Source organism: Molossus molossus, unplaced genomic scaffold (assembly GCF_014108415.1).
Source record: "Molossus molossus isolate mMolMol1 unplaced genomic scaffold, mMolMol1.p scaffold_m16_p_19, whole genome shotgun sequence".
Lineage (NCBI taxonomy): Eukaryota > Metazoa > Chordata > Mammalia > Chiroptera > Molossidae > Molossus > Molossus molossus.
The window spans coordinates 33,550,851-33,567,010 of record NW_023425354.1 but is presented as its reverse complement, the minus strand read 5'-3'; the positions used below and the strand labels follow the sequence as shown (position 1 = coordinate 33,567,010).

Sequence of the window (16,160 nt, the reverse complement as noted above, 5' to 3'; positions counted from 1 at the left end):
GTTGAATAGGACTAGTGTCCTTATAAAAAGGAGAAACAAACACACAGAGAGGGAATATGGAGAACTGGAGTGATGTACCTATAAGCCAAGGAACGCCAAAGATTGCCAGCAAACCACCAGGAGCTAAGAGAGGCAGGAAAGTTTCTTCCCTCTATATGTTTCAAAGGAAGCATGGCCCTGCCCACACTTTGATTTCAGACTCCTAGCCTCAAGAATTGTGAGACATTTCTGTTGTTCCAAGCCACCCATGGTACTTTCTTTTGGCAGCCCTAGTGGACTAATACACCCAGAAAGTATCTGTTGGATGAACAAATTAGTGATCCCAATGAGACATGGCACCTTTACCAGCAGAAGAGGACATGTGTGTCCATGAAGGCAATGGGGAAGGTGACTGTCCTGTTCTGTGGCGGGTGGAGGGCAGTAGGCAGAATAAAGCAGGCAGGATTTGAACCTGGGTAATCCAATGCCAAAATCTGTGCTCTTAATCTCTACACTGGAGAAGCCCAGATGGCTCTAGGGCACCCTCCCTGCCCTGGCCTGCAGGTGGTTTCCTCCCTCCCTAATCTCCACTCTGGGTGAGTGAGAAGAAACAGGGAGGGGACAATCAAGAGGGCACTAAAAAGGGAAGCAAACATAGCATTTGATTCTGAAACTCCTTGCACAGCATTTGCACACAGCACTCGCACAGAGATGGACAGTGGCAGCAGGAGGCCTGGGTAAACCCCCAGTTGGAGGCCCCCGCCCAGATGGGTGGAAGTCATCGTCACACACACACTGCCGGCAGGCGGTGGTGCTGCTGTGGCAATGAAGCAGCAGCTCTTTGCCCGGCAGATTTTCAGAATCTGATTGGGGGCCTTCAGTGTTTTTCTGGTCTCACTTCCTGCCCTTCCTCACGGGCCCTGGTACTACCAGGTCGGGGAGTCTCCAGAGACAGTTTGACGCCTAGCTGATTGGTGGTAATTCTTTCTTCTTTAACCTGAGCTCTGCCCATCCCCTGGTCTGGCCACCAAGGCTCACAGAACACCCTGACTCCTTGTCCGGCATCTGTACACTAGAGGTTATGCCATCTGGGGGTCCTCCTAGGGCTGTGGGCAGAGGAGAGGCACCCTACACATGGGACTCCAGGCCACACACACTGAGCAGAGAGAACATTTGGAATTCTTAGAACTCTGCTTCTCAGCCCTGGCTGCACAGGAGCGTTCCTTAGGGAGCCTTAAAAATTCCAATGCCCAGGCTGCACCCCAGAAGAATTAAATCAGCATTTCCAGGGGTGGTGCCCAGACATCAGAACTTTAAAAATATTTCCTAGGTGATTCCAATAGGCAGTCAAGTTGAGAAGCAATAATTTATTGGACAAAAGATTTCTGCAAAGAGAGGGAACCTGGACTCCAGCTGGATGGAAAGCAGCAGGAAAGCAATCATATCAAAAGGCTTCTTGAAAAGAAGAATGGTAGCTGCCAGGGACAGGGGGAGGGGGAGCGGGGAATTATTGTTTAATGGGTACAGAGTCTCAGTTTGGCAAGATGAAAAGAAAAAGGTTCTGAAGATGGATGGTGGTAATAGTTGCACAACAATGTGAATGTACTTAATGCCATTCAACTGTATACTTAAAAATGGTTAAAAAATATGAGACAGAGCCACAGATTTAGAAATCTATTTAATCCGGTTTAAAGCTAGGATATCTAATTAGGTAACATCTAGAAATCTCTCATATGCTTCCTTTTAAGATACCTATATCTGCATATTTAACTACCTATATCTTTATATGGAGATAAAAAGCAAAGATGTGTCATTAGAGACCCAGGCTAAGATCATCCACACCCTCCCATTCCCAATTACTATGTACGGATGTGAAAGATGCACAGTGAAGAAGGCTGATAGGGAAGAAATTGTTCATTCGAAACATGGTGTTAGAGGAGAGCGCTACAGATACCCTGGACTGTTGGAAAGACAAACAAGTAGGTCTTAGAGCAAATTAACAGTGCTGGAGGCAAAAATGACGAAACTGAAGCTGTCCTAGTTTGGGCACATCATGAGAGAGCAGGTTCTTTAGAAAAGACACGAATGCTGAGAAAAATATAAAGCAACCGGAAAAGAGGAAGTAAATATGAGAGGGACCGACTCCATAAAAGAAGCCACAGGCATGAGTCCACAGGAGCTGAGCAGGGCTGTTGAGGACAGGACATTGTGGACATCACTCATTCACAGGGTCGCCAGGAGTCAGAGCTGACTCAACAGCATGTAACACATATATAAAGACATAAAGATATGCTTTGGAAAGGGGATCTGGACAAGCTGCTTTTAAATGTACTCTAAATGTACTTTTAATCTAAGACTATACAGTAATCTTTAGTAAAAGGGTTATGAGAGATAATAGAGCTATGTAGCTATAATCATTTTAAAAAATTTTTTTTCTTTATTGACTTGAGAGAGAGAGGAAGAGAGAAAGAGAAACATCGATGAGCAAGAACATCGAATGGCTGCCTCCTACATGCCCCCCAGTGGGGATTTGGCCCACAACCTGGGCATGTGCCCTAACCAGGAATCGAACCAGCCATCTCTTGGTGCATGGGTCAATGCTCAACCATTCAGCCACACCGGCCAAGCAGCTATTATACTTTTAAAACTGTGACTGATTTATCAATAGAGATAGAAAACTGGTGGAATAGAAAACTCACAAATGCGTATGAAGGTAGTTTATCATAAACATAGAATTTCAAATTACAGCCAAAAGATTTTTTCAACAGTGTCGGGATCATACTTGTGCAGCCATTGGGGGATTAAAAAAAAAACCCTAGCCCTGGCCAGTTTGGCTCAGTGGTAGAACATCAGCCTGTGGACCAATGAGTACTGGGTTCGATTCCAGCCAAAGGCACGTACCTCAGTTTCGGTTCATTCCTGGCCCTGGTCGGGGTCGTGCAGGAGGCAACCAGTTGATGTGTTCCTCTCACATTGATGTTTCTCTCCCTCTCTCTTTACCTAAAGATAAGTAGAAAAATATCCTCGGGTGAGGATAAAAAAAATATATATATTTTTAAAGTCCTTAAGTATCTAGAACCCTGGGGAGGGGGGATGAGAGGCTGGCGAGGAACACTGTCCAGGGAGGCCAGGGAAGCCGAAGTTGTTCAGGGGGGATCCCGGAAGTGGGGTGAGTCTAAGGAGAGGTGATGTACATGGCTACAAATGTAGGTGAGGTGAATTATAAGTGAGGAAAGTTGAAGCAGGGGCCCAGAGAAAAAAGGATCCTCTTTTTCAAAGGCCCAAGAGGGAAATGGCTGAGGCTAGAACTGAGAAGGGAAGGAAGGAAGGTCTAGCTGGAAAGGACAGTGGGCTCCCTCTCCCCCAGTGGTAAGAGAAGAGACCGACCAGCCCAACAACCACAGGGCTCAGTTCCAAGTGCTATTGCAAGGGAGCCTGCAGTGTCCTCACACTGTGGTCAAAGAGTCCACATGGCTGACTGGGTGTGTGGGGGCCTGAGGAGAACCCCAGGGAGGGAGCTGGAGTAAGATTCTGGGCCCAAGGAGACTCCTTTCTCTTCCTTGTGGAATGATGAGCTGTGGCAGAGGTGGGCTCTGGATGTCCATGTGGCTTATAACGTCCTCCTCACAGCTTAGTCTCCTTGGGAGTTTCTTCTCAGAGAGACTGGGGTGAGGAGGAAGCAGGGGAGGGGGCCCATACTGGTTGTCTTGAGGCAGGACATAGTAGATGCCCCGAGGGCCGGTTTGGGCATCCCACCTTGGAAGGAGTCCAGGGAGGATCTCTGGGACAGGTGGTTTCTGGAATGTCCATGCTCACAGGCAGCCAGTTCACAGTAGCCAACTGGGAGCAGCTGCTCAGCCTGTGCCTCTGCCAGGCAAAGCCTGTTCAGTCCCCTCCATTCCCTGGGTCCACAAAGGCCTTTCTGTTTGGAGGACAGGGGTGAATGATTAGCCATGGAGAAATGGGAGAATTAAGCCCCAGGTGAAGGCAACAAATAACATCATCTTTGGGGGTTGATGAGCCAAGCTTTGCACACCCAACTGCCCTAAGGGTTCAGATCCAGGCAGCCCCCCTCCACCTCCACAAAAGCTGTCATTCTAGGGAGCCCAGTGGAGAAAGCAAAATGGAAATCCTCTCCAAAAGATAAGGGAAGGTGGGGTGAGAGGAACTCCCACAACCCACCTTGGAGTGGAGCTAATCATTTCACTATTATGCAATGCCCCCAAAGTAGTCAAGTTTATGGCTGCTTCCATTTAAGAGCACCTCCTACACAGCTGACACTTTGCTAAGTCCTTAATTTACTTACCTGTTTGAAGACAGGAGGGCACAATGGTCAAGAGCTCAAATACAATCAAAACAAGTTGCTACAGGCATTGTGTGGCCTTGAGCAAGTTTCCCAACCTCTCTAAGCTGAAGTTTCTTCATCTCAGGCCTCTGACCCCAAACCCCACAGTAAGTCCCATGGGGCCACCTTGACTTCCTGGACCTGGCAGGGAGGAGCCAAGAGGATTAAGGAGGTATTATATTTTTCAGGCCACTAACACAATCCTAGACAGAAGCCCCCTGGCCAGGAATAGGCCCTAGAGGGCCCAGGATCCTGCACTGGCCTGAAACCCCCACCCCTTGATAAAAGGAAGAGAGGAGGGCCCTGAATTAGAAGCAGAACTGGGATAGATCACAGTTTGGGAGAATACTGGTCTACTGGTCTAGTGTGTCCTACACATAGGCCCCAGGGGATCTGTGTTTTTCTGATACAGGTCCCAAGAGACCACTCTTTTCCTCTTGCCTCTACCACCAGATTATCAAGAATAAGTAAATCCATAGAGACAAAAGACAGATTGGTGGTTGCCTGGGCTGGAGAAAGGCAAGAATGGGGAGTAACTGCTTAATAGGTGCAAGGGTTTCCTTTGGGGGTAATATAGAGGTGGCAGTTGCACACATTGTCAATGTACTAAACGCCACAGAATTGTTCTCTTTAAAATGTTTAATTTCATGTTAGGTGAATTTCACCTCAAATAAAAATAAGGGTACCAGCCCAGGCCAGGTAACTCAGTTGGTTAGAGCGTTGTCCTGATACACCAAGGTTACAGGTTCGATCCTGGTCAGGGCACATACAAGAATCAACCAATGAGTGCATAAACAAGTGGAACAACAAATTGATGCTGTTCTCTCTCTCTTCCTAGCTCCCTTTCATTCTCTCTCTAAAATCGATCAATTATCAAAAAAGGGTAACTGTGGCTAAGAGATTAAAGGGAGCAAGAAGAATAGGCAAGTGCCAAGAGGGGGAGGGAAGGTGAAGGGGGAGGCGCTGAGGTAGGAGGCAGGGAAGAGGACTTGGCAGTCTTAATTAAGCCTCTGAGCTGTTTGCTTCCTCTGACTTTAGACTGGAAGCTCCTGGGGGATGGGGGCAGGGACCTCATATTTTTTAGCTGTTTTTAATTTTCAGAGCAGAGCGTCACCATGGGTCTATGGATCTTTTAAAACCTCTGGCACCAGTGGAATGAAATCAGACACGTTAAGCAAGAGGAAAATTGCCCACTGCCTACACCACGGAAGTGAGGATGTCACTGGGCTGAGTGTGTGTGCCACCTCTGGGCAGCAGGGGGCTGCCTGAGAATTCCCAGGACAGAAAGGACCTGTCCATCACCCCTTGCAGACCCCAGTGCCCCTAGAGGGCAGCACCCACTGGGGTCTGGCATGGGGGAAGGGATTGGGGGAGCACCATGGCTCCTTTGTCAGACCCAGGAAGGAGAGTGGGGCAGCTACAGGAAGTCGGGGGGTGAGGAGTTCCCTCCGGAATCTATCCCCCCACTTCCCTCCCCTCCCTTGCACAGCTCCTGCACATGCTCAGTGTGCCCACGAATTGGGTTCACAAGGGGAGGGCACTGACTGGCACCCCCACTTAAAGGGACAGTGCCATCCTTGCCTACACCCAATAGAGGCAATGGGACCTGGCCAACCCTCTTTCCTCATATTGAATTACTTCACCTCAGACCCTCTTCCCCACCTCCTGGCAGCTTCTTCCTGCCCCCTCAGCTCCTCTGTCCACTCCCACTACCTCTCTTCATTCCCTGACCCTATTGCAGGCAGGTATGTCCATTGAACACAGGAGTTTGCACCTGAGCTGGGGAAATCTTGAATGGGGAAGAAAGGAGGATCTCAGGCCAGGGTAAACAGGGCTGGTGGAAAACTTCTGCAGTAACTCCTGTGAAATATCTGCCTCTCTGGGCCTCCCCACCGTGGCTCAGGTGACTAAGAAGGTCCTGGAAATTGCTCTGGTTAGAGCTAGGCCCTCAGACCAAAGAGTCTTGGGTTTGATCCAGCCAAGGGCACATACCACGGGTACAGTTTGTCCCTGGCCCTGGTTGGGGTCACGCGGGAGGCCACCAGTCTATTTGTCTCTCTCACATCAATATTTCTCTCTCCCTCCCTCCATTCCACTCTATCTAAAGATAAATGGAAAGAATATCCTCAGGTGAGGATTAAAAAAAGAAAAGTAGGTCCTGGAGAGCAAATGGACACCAGAGCAGTAAGGCACTGGGCATTTGCTCTGGAAAGGCCTGGGGAAGAGAAGGGAGTGTGTCCAAGCCCCTCTTTCCAGCTGAAGGGGGTATGTGTGTTGGAGATGGGAGGTGTAAATTGGAGCTTACATCACTGATGGGTAGGGAGAAGCTCAGGCCTCAGGATCAGTGGAGAGGGAAAGGGGGAGGCAAAATGAACCTGCGCCTGGCCACCACCTGCAGCTGGGCTGCCTCTTCCCAGTACTGAGCCTGGAGATTCTCCTGCTCCACTGGGGTGTGGGGGGCACTGAGGACAGGGAACCAGATGTGGAAAGGGGGTGACACTGACTTCTTCACTAATCCCCTTCAGCCCCTCCTGACACTTTCCCAGCTCACACCCTTCTTTGTTTTCTTGCCCCATCCTGTCACCCACCACTTTGGGAATATTAATCCACATTGGTACAGTCCTGACCAAGAGCCCTTCAGCCAGTGTGAGAGGGAGTGTGTGTGTGTGTGTGTGTGTTGGGGGCGGAGAGGGCCAGCTGGCAGCTTTCCTGGCTCCAGGCTACTCTGCTTCTGGGCCAAGAAGGGCTGAACTTCTCACTTGTCCCCTCCCGTGTGAAGCTCTAGCCTACTCAGGGACAGCTGGCCCAAACCACCTCCTGACACCACCCCCACACCCATCCCCCACACACTACCGCAGCCTCTGGAATCTTCCCTCCTAGTTACTAAGACACACACACACTCACACCCCTCCAGGTAAACAGACTTCCCCCTCCCCTTTCCCTCAGGCTCCATGCTGAAGAATGCAGCAGCAGGGAGGCTGCCCAGCCTGCCCAGGGTTCTGTGGGTCCCTAGCTAGCACCCCATGGGGAAGGCAGGCCTTGGGTCAGCATTCCTAGAGTCCCAAAAGCCACTCTCTCTCTAAGCCTTGGGTTTCCCATCTGCAAAGTGGGGATAATTATTCCTCTGGCCCTTCCTGACAGAGCTGTCCCTTATATGGAAGGGGCCTAACACCCTTGGCCAGGGTTCCAGGGGCAGACCCCACAGGGATAGGGGATTTTTTTTTTAATCCTCACCCAAGGACATTTTTGCATTTTATCTTCAGATAGAGGGGGAAGGAGAGGGAGAGGAAGAGAGAGAGAAACATAAACATGAGAGAGACACATCGGCTGGCTGCCACCTGCATGACCTTAACAGGGGCCGAGGACAAACTGCAACCAAGGTACATGCCCTTAGCGGGAACCAAACCCAGGACTCTCTGGTCCGCGGGCCAACGCTCTAACCACTGAGCTAAACCAGATTTTTAGAGAGAGAAGGAGAGATAGAAACATTGATGGGAGAACATCAATTGGCCATCTCCTGCATGCCCCCCACTGGGGATCAGGCCCACAACCTGGCATGTGCCCTGACCAGGAATCGAACTGGCGACCTCTTCGTGCATGGGTCAATGCTCAACCAGTGAATCACACTGGCTGGGCATGGGATGGGAGATTTTTGTTCTCTCTTGAAACCCATCCCTTCCTTGAATCCGTCGTCTTGCTTCCTTGTACAGGGTACTGGTGAGGCCTGGGTGTGGCAGGGCAGAAATGAAAGTTATCCTGGCAACATACAGGGTTCACAACATTTCCATCTAGCAGGGGTGTGTGAGCTCCTTTCAGAGCCCAATACTGCTGGCACGTTGGTGGTATCAGCATCCTCCAGGCTGCCTCAGCTCTCTATTATGTGCACACAGGTCAGAGGCTCAACTCAGAGGGGATTCACCATACAGGTGATTCAGCTAAGAGGAGCAGGAGGCACAGAGAGCACCAGGAAAGCCAGGCCACCAGCTCTACTAAGGATCAATTCACTGCCTCTTGGGCTGATTTTCCATCAGGAGAAACCTCCCTTGAGTGCTTAAAGTGCCCTTTCCTTGGCTGGAAGATGTGGGAGATGGGGGGGCTATCAGGAGAAGGAGACACAAGGCACCCAGGCTTCATCTAGCTCAGCCTCTAAACTATAGGGAAGACAGGGAGAACACAGGGAGCCTGCAGACAAACCCTGAAGGAATCCCTGGACTTGGACCTTCTCCAAAAGTCCCAGCCTTCTCTCCTCTGGGGAAGCTCCCAGCTCCTCCTAGCAATCTGGCATCTTAAGTCAAGTTCTGGCTGAACCCAGGGGCTGCTGACTGAGCCCACTCCCACCTCTACATACCTCTCTATAAAACCTTCAGAGCAGTCTGACTGCCCCCAACACGCAAAGCAGAATTCAGGCATCCTGGAGATCTTGATAGGTCCCCAATACAGGTTTGCTGTCCTCCTAGACTTGGGGCAAGGGGACACTAGGACCCCAAGTCCCAAATCTCTCTGGGATGAATGTGCTTTGAATCTCAGAGCCCTAGTGAAATCAATCCCAGCCACTTGCATTTGATTTCACCAAAACCATTTATTTTCTCTGTGAAAAATAAGATGACATTAAAGAACAAATTGTGGAAATGACAAGGTGGACATCAAGCTGTTCTCAGGGGATGCAGGGGTGCTGAGAATGGTTTTCATCTGCTACCTGCCACCTGCCTCCTTGAGACTCAGCTGGCCTAAATATATATGAAATGGAACTGTCTCCTTGGGTTAACTTGGTTGGGGGCATCCCTAGGTGCCCGGCTCCCCATTGCCAAGGCTGCCCTCTCGGTTCCACATCTCATTTTCCTGCCGAAGCCGCTGGTTCTCTGTCCGGAGCCTCTCTACCTCAGCAGCCAGCTCCTCAACCTGGCGACAGGACTGCTGGCTGGTGCGCCCTTGCAGTTGCTGCAGCCTCCTGGTCTCCTCCTCAGCCTGCGACAGCCTCCGCTCCAGATCTAGGTAGTCCTGCACCAACTCCTGCTTGCTGCGGCCCTGCAGGCTCTCTGTGTGGTAGCGCTCATAGGCCTCTGAGAAATCCCTCTGCTGGAACTCACCAGGAGCTTGGCCCTGCCCGCCACTGCTGTCTCCTGCCTCACTCTCCCCACTGGACCCTGGATGGGGGGCCCCATGGGGCACATCCAGGTCAGGCTCCTCTGGGTTTCGGTCATTCATCAGGAACTGGGTGGTGTTGTAGGGCGCCACAGCCTGGCCCTTGGCGAACATCTCCTCTCGGACCCGGGAGGCCCTCTGGCTCTGCCTCTCATCCCGCTGTTGCTTCTCATCCCAGCTCAGCTCTAGGTAGGGCCGCCAGTGCCTCTTGCGCTTTGAAGGCCTCCGGCGGTGCTTCCTCCGGCCCAGCACTGCCTCCACTGAGTTGCCCCTTGGGCTCTGGGTACGGGGACCCCTACCATTCCAGCCCAGGCCACCACCAGCCCCAGAAGGATCTTCCTCCTCTGAGTGGCTCTCCATCCGGGGTGTTAGGGGCAGGGAATCGCCAGGGTCATGAGGCTCAGGAGGTGTTTCTGGGCTCCCAGAAGAGCCAGAGGTCTAAAGAGAGAACATGAGGAAGGATGGATCACAGCCAGTCTGACCCTGGTGGTGGAATCCTTCCCTGCCCCTCCACCCCCTCCCACACCCACCTAACAGTCCCTCTCTAGAGCTCAACCTTCTGCAACCATTTGTTTATGGCTTACCTGTCTACTGTCTGTCCCACAACTGGCCACAAGCAAACTCACAGCAATAGCAGGAATTTCGCCTGTGTATTTCACTGTGATTTCAATGCCCCTCCCCATCAGAAAGGCCCATGCTTTGCTTAATGCTCTGCTGTCATTGTCTTGAACTTAATAATATTTTAATCTTTACCCGAGGATATACTTATTGATTTTAGAGAAGGAGAAAGAAAGAGAGCGAGGGACTTAGGGAGAGAGAAACATTAATGTGAGAGAGAACATCGATTGGTTTGCATTCTATACTTGCCCTGACCTGGGATTGAACCCAAAACCTAGGTATGTGCCCTGATGGGGAATCGAACCCACAACCTTTCAGGATACAGGACAACACTCCAACCAACTGAGCCACACTGGCCAGGGCCTTCTTAACAATTTTTAATAAAGAGCCCTTTGCACTGAGCCCCACAAATTATGTAGCTGATCCTGCTTGCAGCTAGCTGACCCTTTTTCATCCTTTAGGGCTTTGTTCCAATGCCACCTCTTCAGAGAGGCCCTCCCTGACCACCCTATCTAAAGTAGCCCCACATCTCCTCTTCCCACTGACTCCCTATCATGTGACACAGTTAATATCCCACATTGCATTTAGCATGTTACCATTTACCATCTGTCTTCCTCCTATAAGAATGCTGTCTTGCCTGGTTGGTGTGGCTCAGTGGATTGAGTGTCATCCCATGGACTGAGAGGTCCCATGGTCAGGGCACATGCCAGGGGTTGCAGGCTTGACCCCCAGTAAGGGGCGTGTAGGAGGCAGCTGATCGATGTTTCTATCTCTCTCTCCCTCTCTAAAAAAAATCAGTAAAACGTATTTAGGGAAAAAAAAGAATGCATCTTGTCTGTTCAGTTCACCACTGTGTCCCTAGGCATGGTCCAAGGTAAGTGCTTAATAAATATATGTTAAATGATATAAAGCCCATAAGAGAGGGGGATCCAAAAGATATTGGAACACAAGATTCTCCTTTCTGTCATTTTAGGGTGAAGAAGATGGAGTGCATTTATTTTAGGCAAGAGTTGATATCATTCATCTGCATGAGGAACAGGAAAGAGGTCCTAACTAGGGAGAGGAAAGGTCAACCTCCAGTCTCCAGCTGAGAGAATTCTAGAACTTATCTAAGAGGTGCAAAGGATTCTGTCAAGAGAGTGTGTGTTCAGGGCATCTGGTTATCTCTTCATGGTGGGGGGGAGTACTGAGAGGGGAATGGAGAATGAGTTGCTCTAAGTTTGTGGTTTGGGGAATTCTAATAATAACTACTACCACTGGTTTGTTGTTTTATAATGTACAACATGGTTCAGAGACATCTGAGCTTGGGTCCATACATGCATAGGGTATGTATTGGGGCGGGGGGGAATGCAGCCCTGTAAAAGCTAGAGGTGTGTTACATACATTTTGCAAACCCTGAAGAGACCTTTAGGGAAAATGAGGTATGTTGGAGAGTGTGTTGTGTGTGTGCATGTGTGTACGTGTGCGCTGTACTGTACTGTTATTTCACCTGCAGAGAGATCAATTAAGAATGACAGGCCTGTGCGGTCCCGAGAGACCCGGGTTCGGTTCCCGCTAAGGGCATGTACCTCGGTTGCAGTTTGTCCCCGGCCCTGGTTGGTCGTGCGGGTGGCAGCCACTCGATGTGTCCCTTTCACATCGATGTTTCTCTCTCTCTTCTTCTCTCCTCCTCCCACTCTACCTGAACAAAAAATAGAAAAATGTCCTCAGGTGAGGATAAAAAAAAAAAAAAAAAAGACGACAGGCCTGCCCTGGCCAGTCTGGTTCAGTGGGTAGAGCGTCGGCCATGGACCAGAGAGACCTGGGTTCGGTTCCCACCTAGGGCAAGTACCTCGGTTGCAATTTGTCCCCGGCCCCGGTTAGGGTCCTGTGGGTGGCAGCCAGTCAATGTGTCTCTCTCACGTCGATATTTCTCCCCCCTCACACTCTATCTGAAGATAAATGCAAAAACTGTCCTCGAATGAGGATAAAAAATAATAAAGTGAGACTCTTTATTTAAAAAAAAAAAAATGACCAGCCTCATCTCCATCAGTGTCTTAAGCCAAATCAGACAGATCTCAGCCCCACCCAGGAACAGGCAGGCTGCTGGGAACTCTGGGCAGGGTGGCTTGTTTTTATGTGCACAGTAATTCACCTGGTCCCAAACCTCAGCAAATGCTCCCTAATGATCTTTCTCTTCACCCAAGCCAATCCTGCCCCTCAGCCCCACATGCTGCCTCCCTCCTAAAGGTTTGTCCTGCTACCACTATTACCACTGTTGCAGGTGAGCTGTGTGACCTGGGTGAGTCATTTATCCTCTCTAAACCTTCTAGCCCTGGCATGCCATGAAGTCCAAATTAAATAAATCCAGGAAACACTGTAAGTGGCTAGGTAGGGTGAGTCAGAGGAGCTGAGTTCCCTCCTCCGCTATAGGTAGTTGTGGAATAGGGGAGAAGAATGGGCAAGGTAGGGGCAGTGAGAGTGAGCACGGTCTGGGGGGTTTGGGTTCCTGTTGCCAAAACAGAAGGTGACATCCTAAGGGTTTCATACAATCTGTCTCTCCATCTCTTGTGGGTGATATCCTACTACCCATCTCATCCCAAATTATGAACCAATTGCTCAAACTTTTTCCCTGCTTCAGCCCCGACAAAATATATGGCAGGGTTCTTGTTGTCAGAGGCCCTAAGTTTAAACTCTGAATCTGTTGCTTGCTGGCTGCATGATTCTAGAAAAAGTATTTCAGCTTTTAAAAACTTAGCTTCTGCCTGGCCAGTGTGGCTCAGTGGTTGAGCACTGACCCATGCACCAAGAAAGAGGTCACCAGCTCGATTCCAGGTCAGGGCACATGCCTAGGTTGTAGGCCTGATCCCCAGTGGGGGGCATGCAGGAGGCGGCCAGTCAATGTTCTCTCTCATCAATGTATCCATCTCTCTCTCTCTCTGCCTTACTCTTTCTCTAAAATCAATAAAGAAAAACAAACAAACAAAAACAACAACAACAAAAAACTTAGGCCCTGGCCAGTTTGCTCAGTGGTTAGAGCATTGAGCTGCAGTCCGGAGAGACCTGGGTTCGGTTCCAGCTAAGGTCACATACCTTGGTTGCAGTTTGTCCCCAGCCCTGGTTGGGTCATGTGGGTGGCAGCCACTTGATGTGCCCCTTTCATGTCAATATTTCTCTCTCTCTCTCTCTCTCTCTCCCACTCTATCTGAGCAAAATATCAAAAAATGTCCTCAGGTGAGAATAAAAAAAAAACTTAGCTTCTGGCCCAGCCAGTGTGGCTCAGTGGTTGAACATCGACCTGTGGACCAAGAGGACGCCAGTTCGATTCCCAGTCAGAGCACATGCCCAGGTTGTGGGCCAAATCCCCGGAGTGGGGGACATGCAGGAGGTGGCCAATGGATGTTCTCTCTCATCAATGTTTGTATCTCTCTCTCCCTCTCCCCTCCTTTCTCTAAAAAAATAAAACCTTACCTTCTGTGAAAGGGAAATAATAAGTCCCACCTTGAAGAGCTACTAGGATGTCATTAGATAGCACAGACTTAGCATCTGGCATATTACCCAGCACATAGCAGGGACTCATTTAAAAATATTGTATTTCCAAATTTGCCGACACATCTGAGACAAGAAGCCAGGATCCCAGATGGCAGAATCCATGTTCAGGGCACTCAGGGGGTTGGGAAGGTGAGGCTTACCTTGGCCTCCTCCATGGCTGCTGATCACTCTGTATTACAGTTGGTCTGGTTCAGAGTGGCCACCTTCTTCTGTTCCAAATCTCTCAGCAGATGCCTTTAACTAGTGACACCTGCTTTAAATAACAACAGAAACCTAAGTCCTGAAGGAGAAGTCTCAGGAAGGCTTGCTGCCCAGGAATTTTGAACCAAGGCAGTAGCAGCCATTTTGTAGCTTCAGACCTACACACCCTCATTTTCAAATGAAGGCCCTAAAGGCGGCCTCCACACCCTGTTTTTCACACCTCCAGCCAGCAAGGGGCCAAATGGGGACTAAGAAGCCATCTTCCCCGTCCTGTTTCTCAGGTTCCAGGGCCAGGCTTATATCCGATACTGTTCTCCTGGAAGTCACTGAGGCCCAAGGTAGGACTAAGCTTTGTTCCCCCAACAACCAAAGTGGGCAAGGAGACTGCCTGAGGAGGCCAATATACATACAGCAATGACCTAGAGACTCAGAGTGGACTGGGTCAGTGGTTCCGACAAGACTGGGTCCTTTCCAGAGGCCTCAATCTTAACTGCAGTCCCCTAACGCTTCCCCAAGCGGGGCTCCAGAAGTCATTGCCTCAAGAAACACGTCTGGAGCCTGGGCTGGGCCTGAGCCTGAGGCCTGTTCGTCCACAGGGCTTGGCCTGTCTCCCTGCTTCCTCTCAGGACGGGAAACAGAGGAAAGGGGAAGAAGTCTTCACAGTACATGCAGCTGGGAGGGAAACTAAACTGGATTAAGGATGGATTCTTTGGAAGAGGAAATGGTCCGGGAAAGAGGTTTTGCAAAGGCGGAACTGACCTATTTGTTGTCAAGGGCTATGCACACGACTATATCTGTGTGTCTTTGTGCAATCGTCTGTCTCTGCAATCCCCAACGCCTCAGCCCTACGTCTTGCTGCAGTTGCAGCAGCTCTCTCTGGTCAAGCCGCTCAGGCATTAAGGTTGGGGGGAGGGAACAGCCTTACAGTGCGGTGCCTGCTGGGGATTGTAGTTCTTCTACCCTGGGAAGGCGACCCAAGATCCTGTCACGTCAACAGCTACGCTGAGAACTCCAAAACCCATCTCCTCTTGCGCGGGAGTCGTCCCGCGCTCACCTTTGCCTCCTCTGATTGGTCAGCTCGTCTGCCAATATTTTCGCTTTTGAAACGTTTGCTGTGCGGAAGCACAACCGGATCAGCTTCTCAGCTCAATTAAAGAGTTCATTGATGGCGTTAATCTTTACTAGGCAGAAAATAGATCCGGCCGAGGGGGGAGGGGCTGTGGGCGCGGAGGGATCCTCGGTCCTCGAGGAAGGCGACCAGAAGGATCGGTGGCCGCCGCCGCCGCCGCCATTTTGGGCTGGGAGGAGGCAGCGGAGGGACTCGCTGCACAGTGAGAGCGCCCCATGGGGGGTGGTCCGGGCGTGGGGAGAGGCCGGGCCGAGTGGGCTGCCTGAAGTGGCGACGCCGGGAGATGGCGGGAAGTGGGACTGGGGGTTTGGGGGGTGAAGGTTGGAGTCTTCTGGCCGGGCCTAGGCCTCAAACCGTCCCGGCAGCCTCGCCGCCTCGCCTCTCACAGAGGGCGGGGTTCTTGGGTAATTACCGCGTGTTTCCCGAGACCCCAGTTGGGGAGAGATCGGGTGAAACGACTCTTCTGACTTTCCACGGGAACGCAGATCATGCGGTCGAGCTCTGCCAAGTTCTTGTCCCAGCCCCATTCGGCCTGGGTATGGCGGCGAGGCCCAGCGTAGCGCGACTCCCCCTCCGCCCCCACTTGGACGGGCGAGGTGGCGAAGACGCCAGATTCCAAACACTGGGGGCCGCAGGGGAGGGTGCAGGTCGCTGCACCGGCCGCGCGTCCCTCTGGCGTAGCAGTCAGCTGGAGGCTCCGAGGTCGGAGAGCCGGGTGCACCCACCGTTCCCCACCCCCATCCTCATATACCAAGGCCATCGGCGGCCGGGGCTTCGAAACAGCCTTCCTCCAGTAACAGCCCAACTCCTAATTTCCACTGGGACTAGTTAGGTAGGGGCCTGTAGAAACCTTCACAAGCCCAATGCTTGGAAATCTCTGAACGCTCTTGTCCTCAAGGTTTAACCTATCCAGCGCCCATTCTCGGAACTACCTGACCTCGCACGTCACTAGCCACTTGGGGAAACTCCAAAAGGGTGTTTTTCCACTTCTCTTGAAAGTTTACACCTAAGGGGTATGGGTTTTTGCCCTTTACAGGTTTGGGATACAAAATAACTTAGAGTCACCAGGATTATGGGAATAAAAGGGGAGTGGCCCATTTCGGATGCTTCAGGAACATCTGTTTGCATTTTGAAATCTGAGCCATAACTTCTACCAAAACTTTTGGAGAAATATCTGCCCTCCTAGAGGAAGAAGAAGGAGGGAAAAAAAACGAA

The 16,160-nt window shown here is 50.8% G+C and overlaps 1 protein-coding gene across 5 annotated transcripts; it reads right to left on the bottom strand.

The window, feature by feature from the left end:
• Window positions 1–8,883: 8,883 nt before the first annotated feature.
• HEXIM2 (HEXIM P-TEFb complex subunit 2) lies at window positions 8,884–14,957 on the bottom strand. 5 transcript variants are annotated; one of them, XM_036268934.1, is made up of 3 exons: window positions 14,871–14,957; window positions 13,756–13,865; window positions 8,884–9,904 (listed from the first exon to the last, which is right to left on the bottom strand). In XM_036268934.1, the coding sequence occupies exons 2-3, from the start codon at window positions 13,768–13,770 to the stop codon at window positions 9,107–9,109; spliced, it is 813 nt and encodes a 270-aa protein (XP_036124827.1). In that variant the 5' UTR covers window positions 13,771–13,865; window positions 14,871–14,957; the 3' UTR covers window positions 8,884–9,106. The 5 variants fall into 5 exon arrangements, with proteins under 5 accessions (XP_036124827.1, XP_036124830.1, XP_036124831.1 ...); XM_036268937.1 differs by having other exon boundaries at window positions 13,756–13,868; window positions 14,871–14,952; XM_036268938.1 differs by lacking the exon at window positions 14,871–14,957 and adding an exon at window positions 14,742–14,808.
• Between the last annotated feature and the right edge of the window lie 1,203 nt (window positions 14,958–16,160).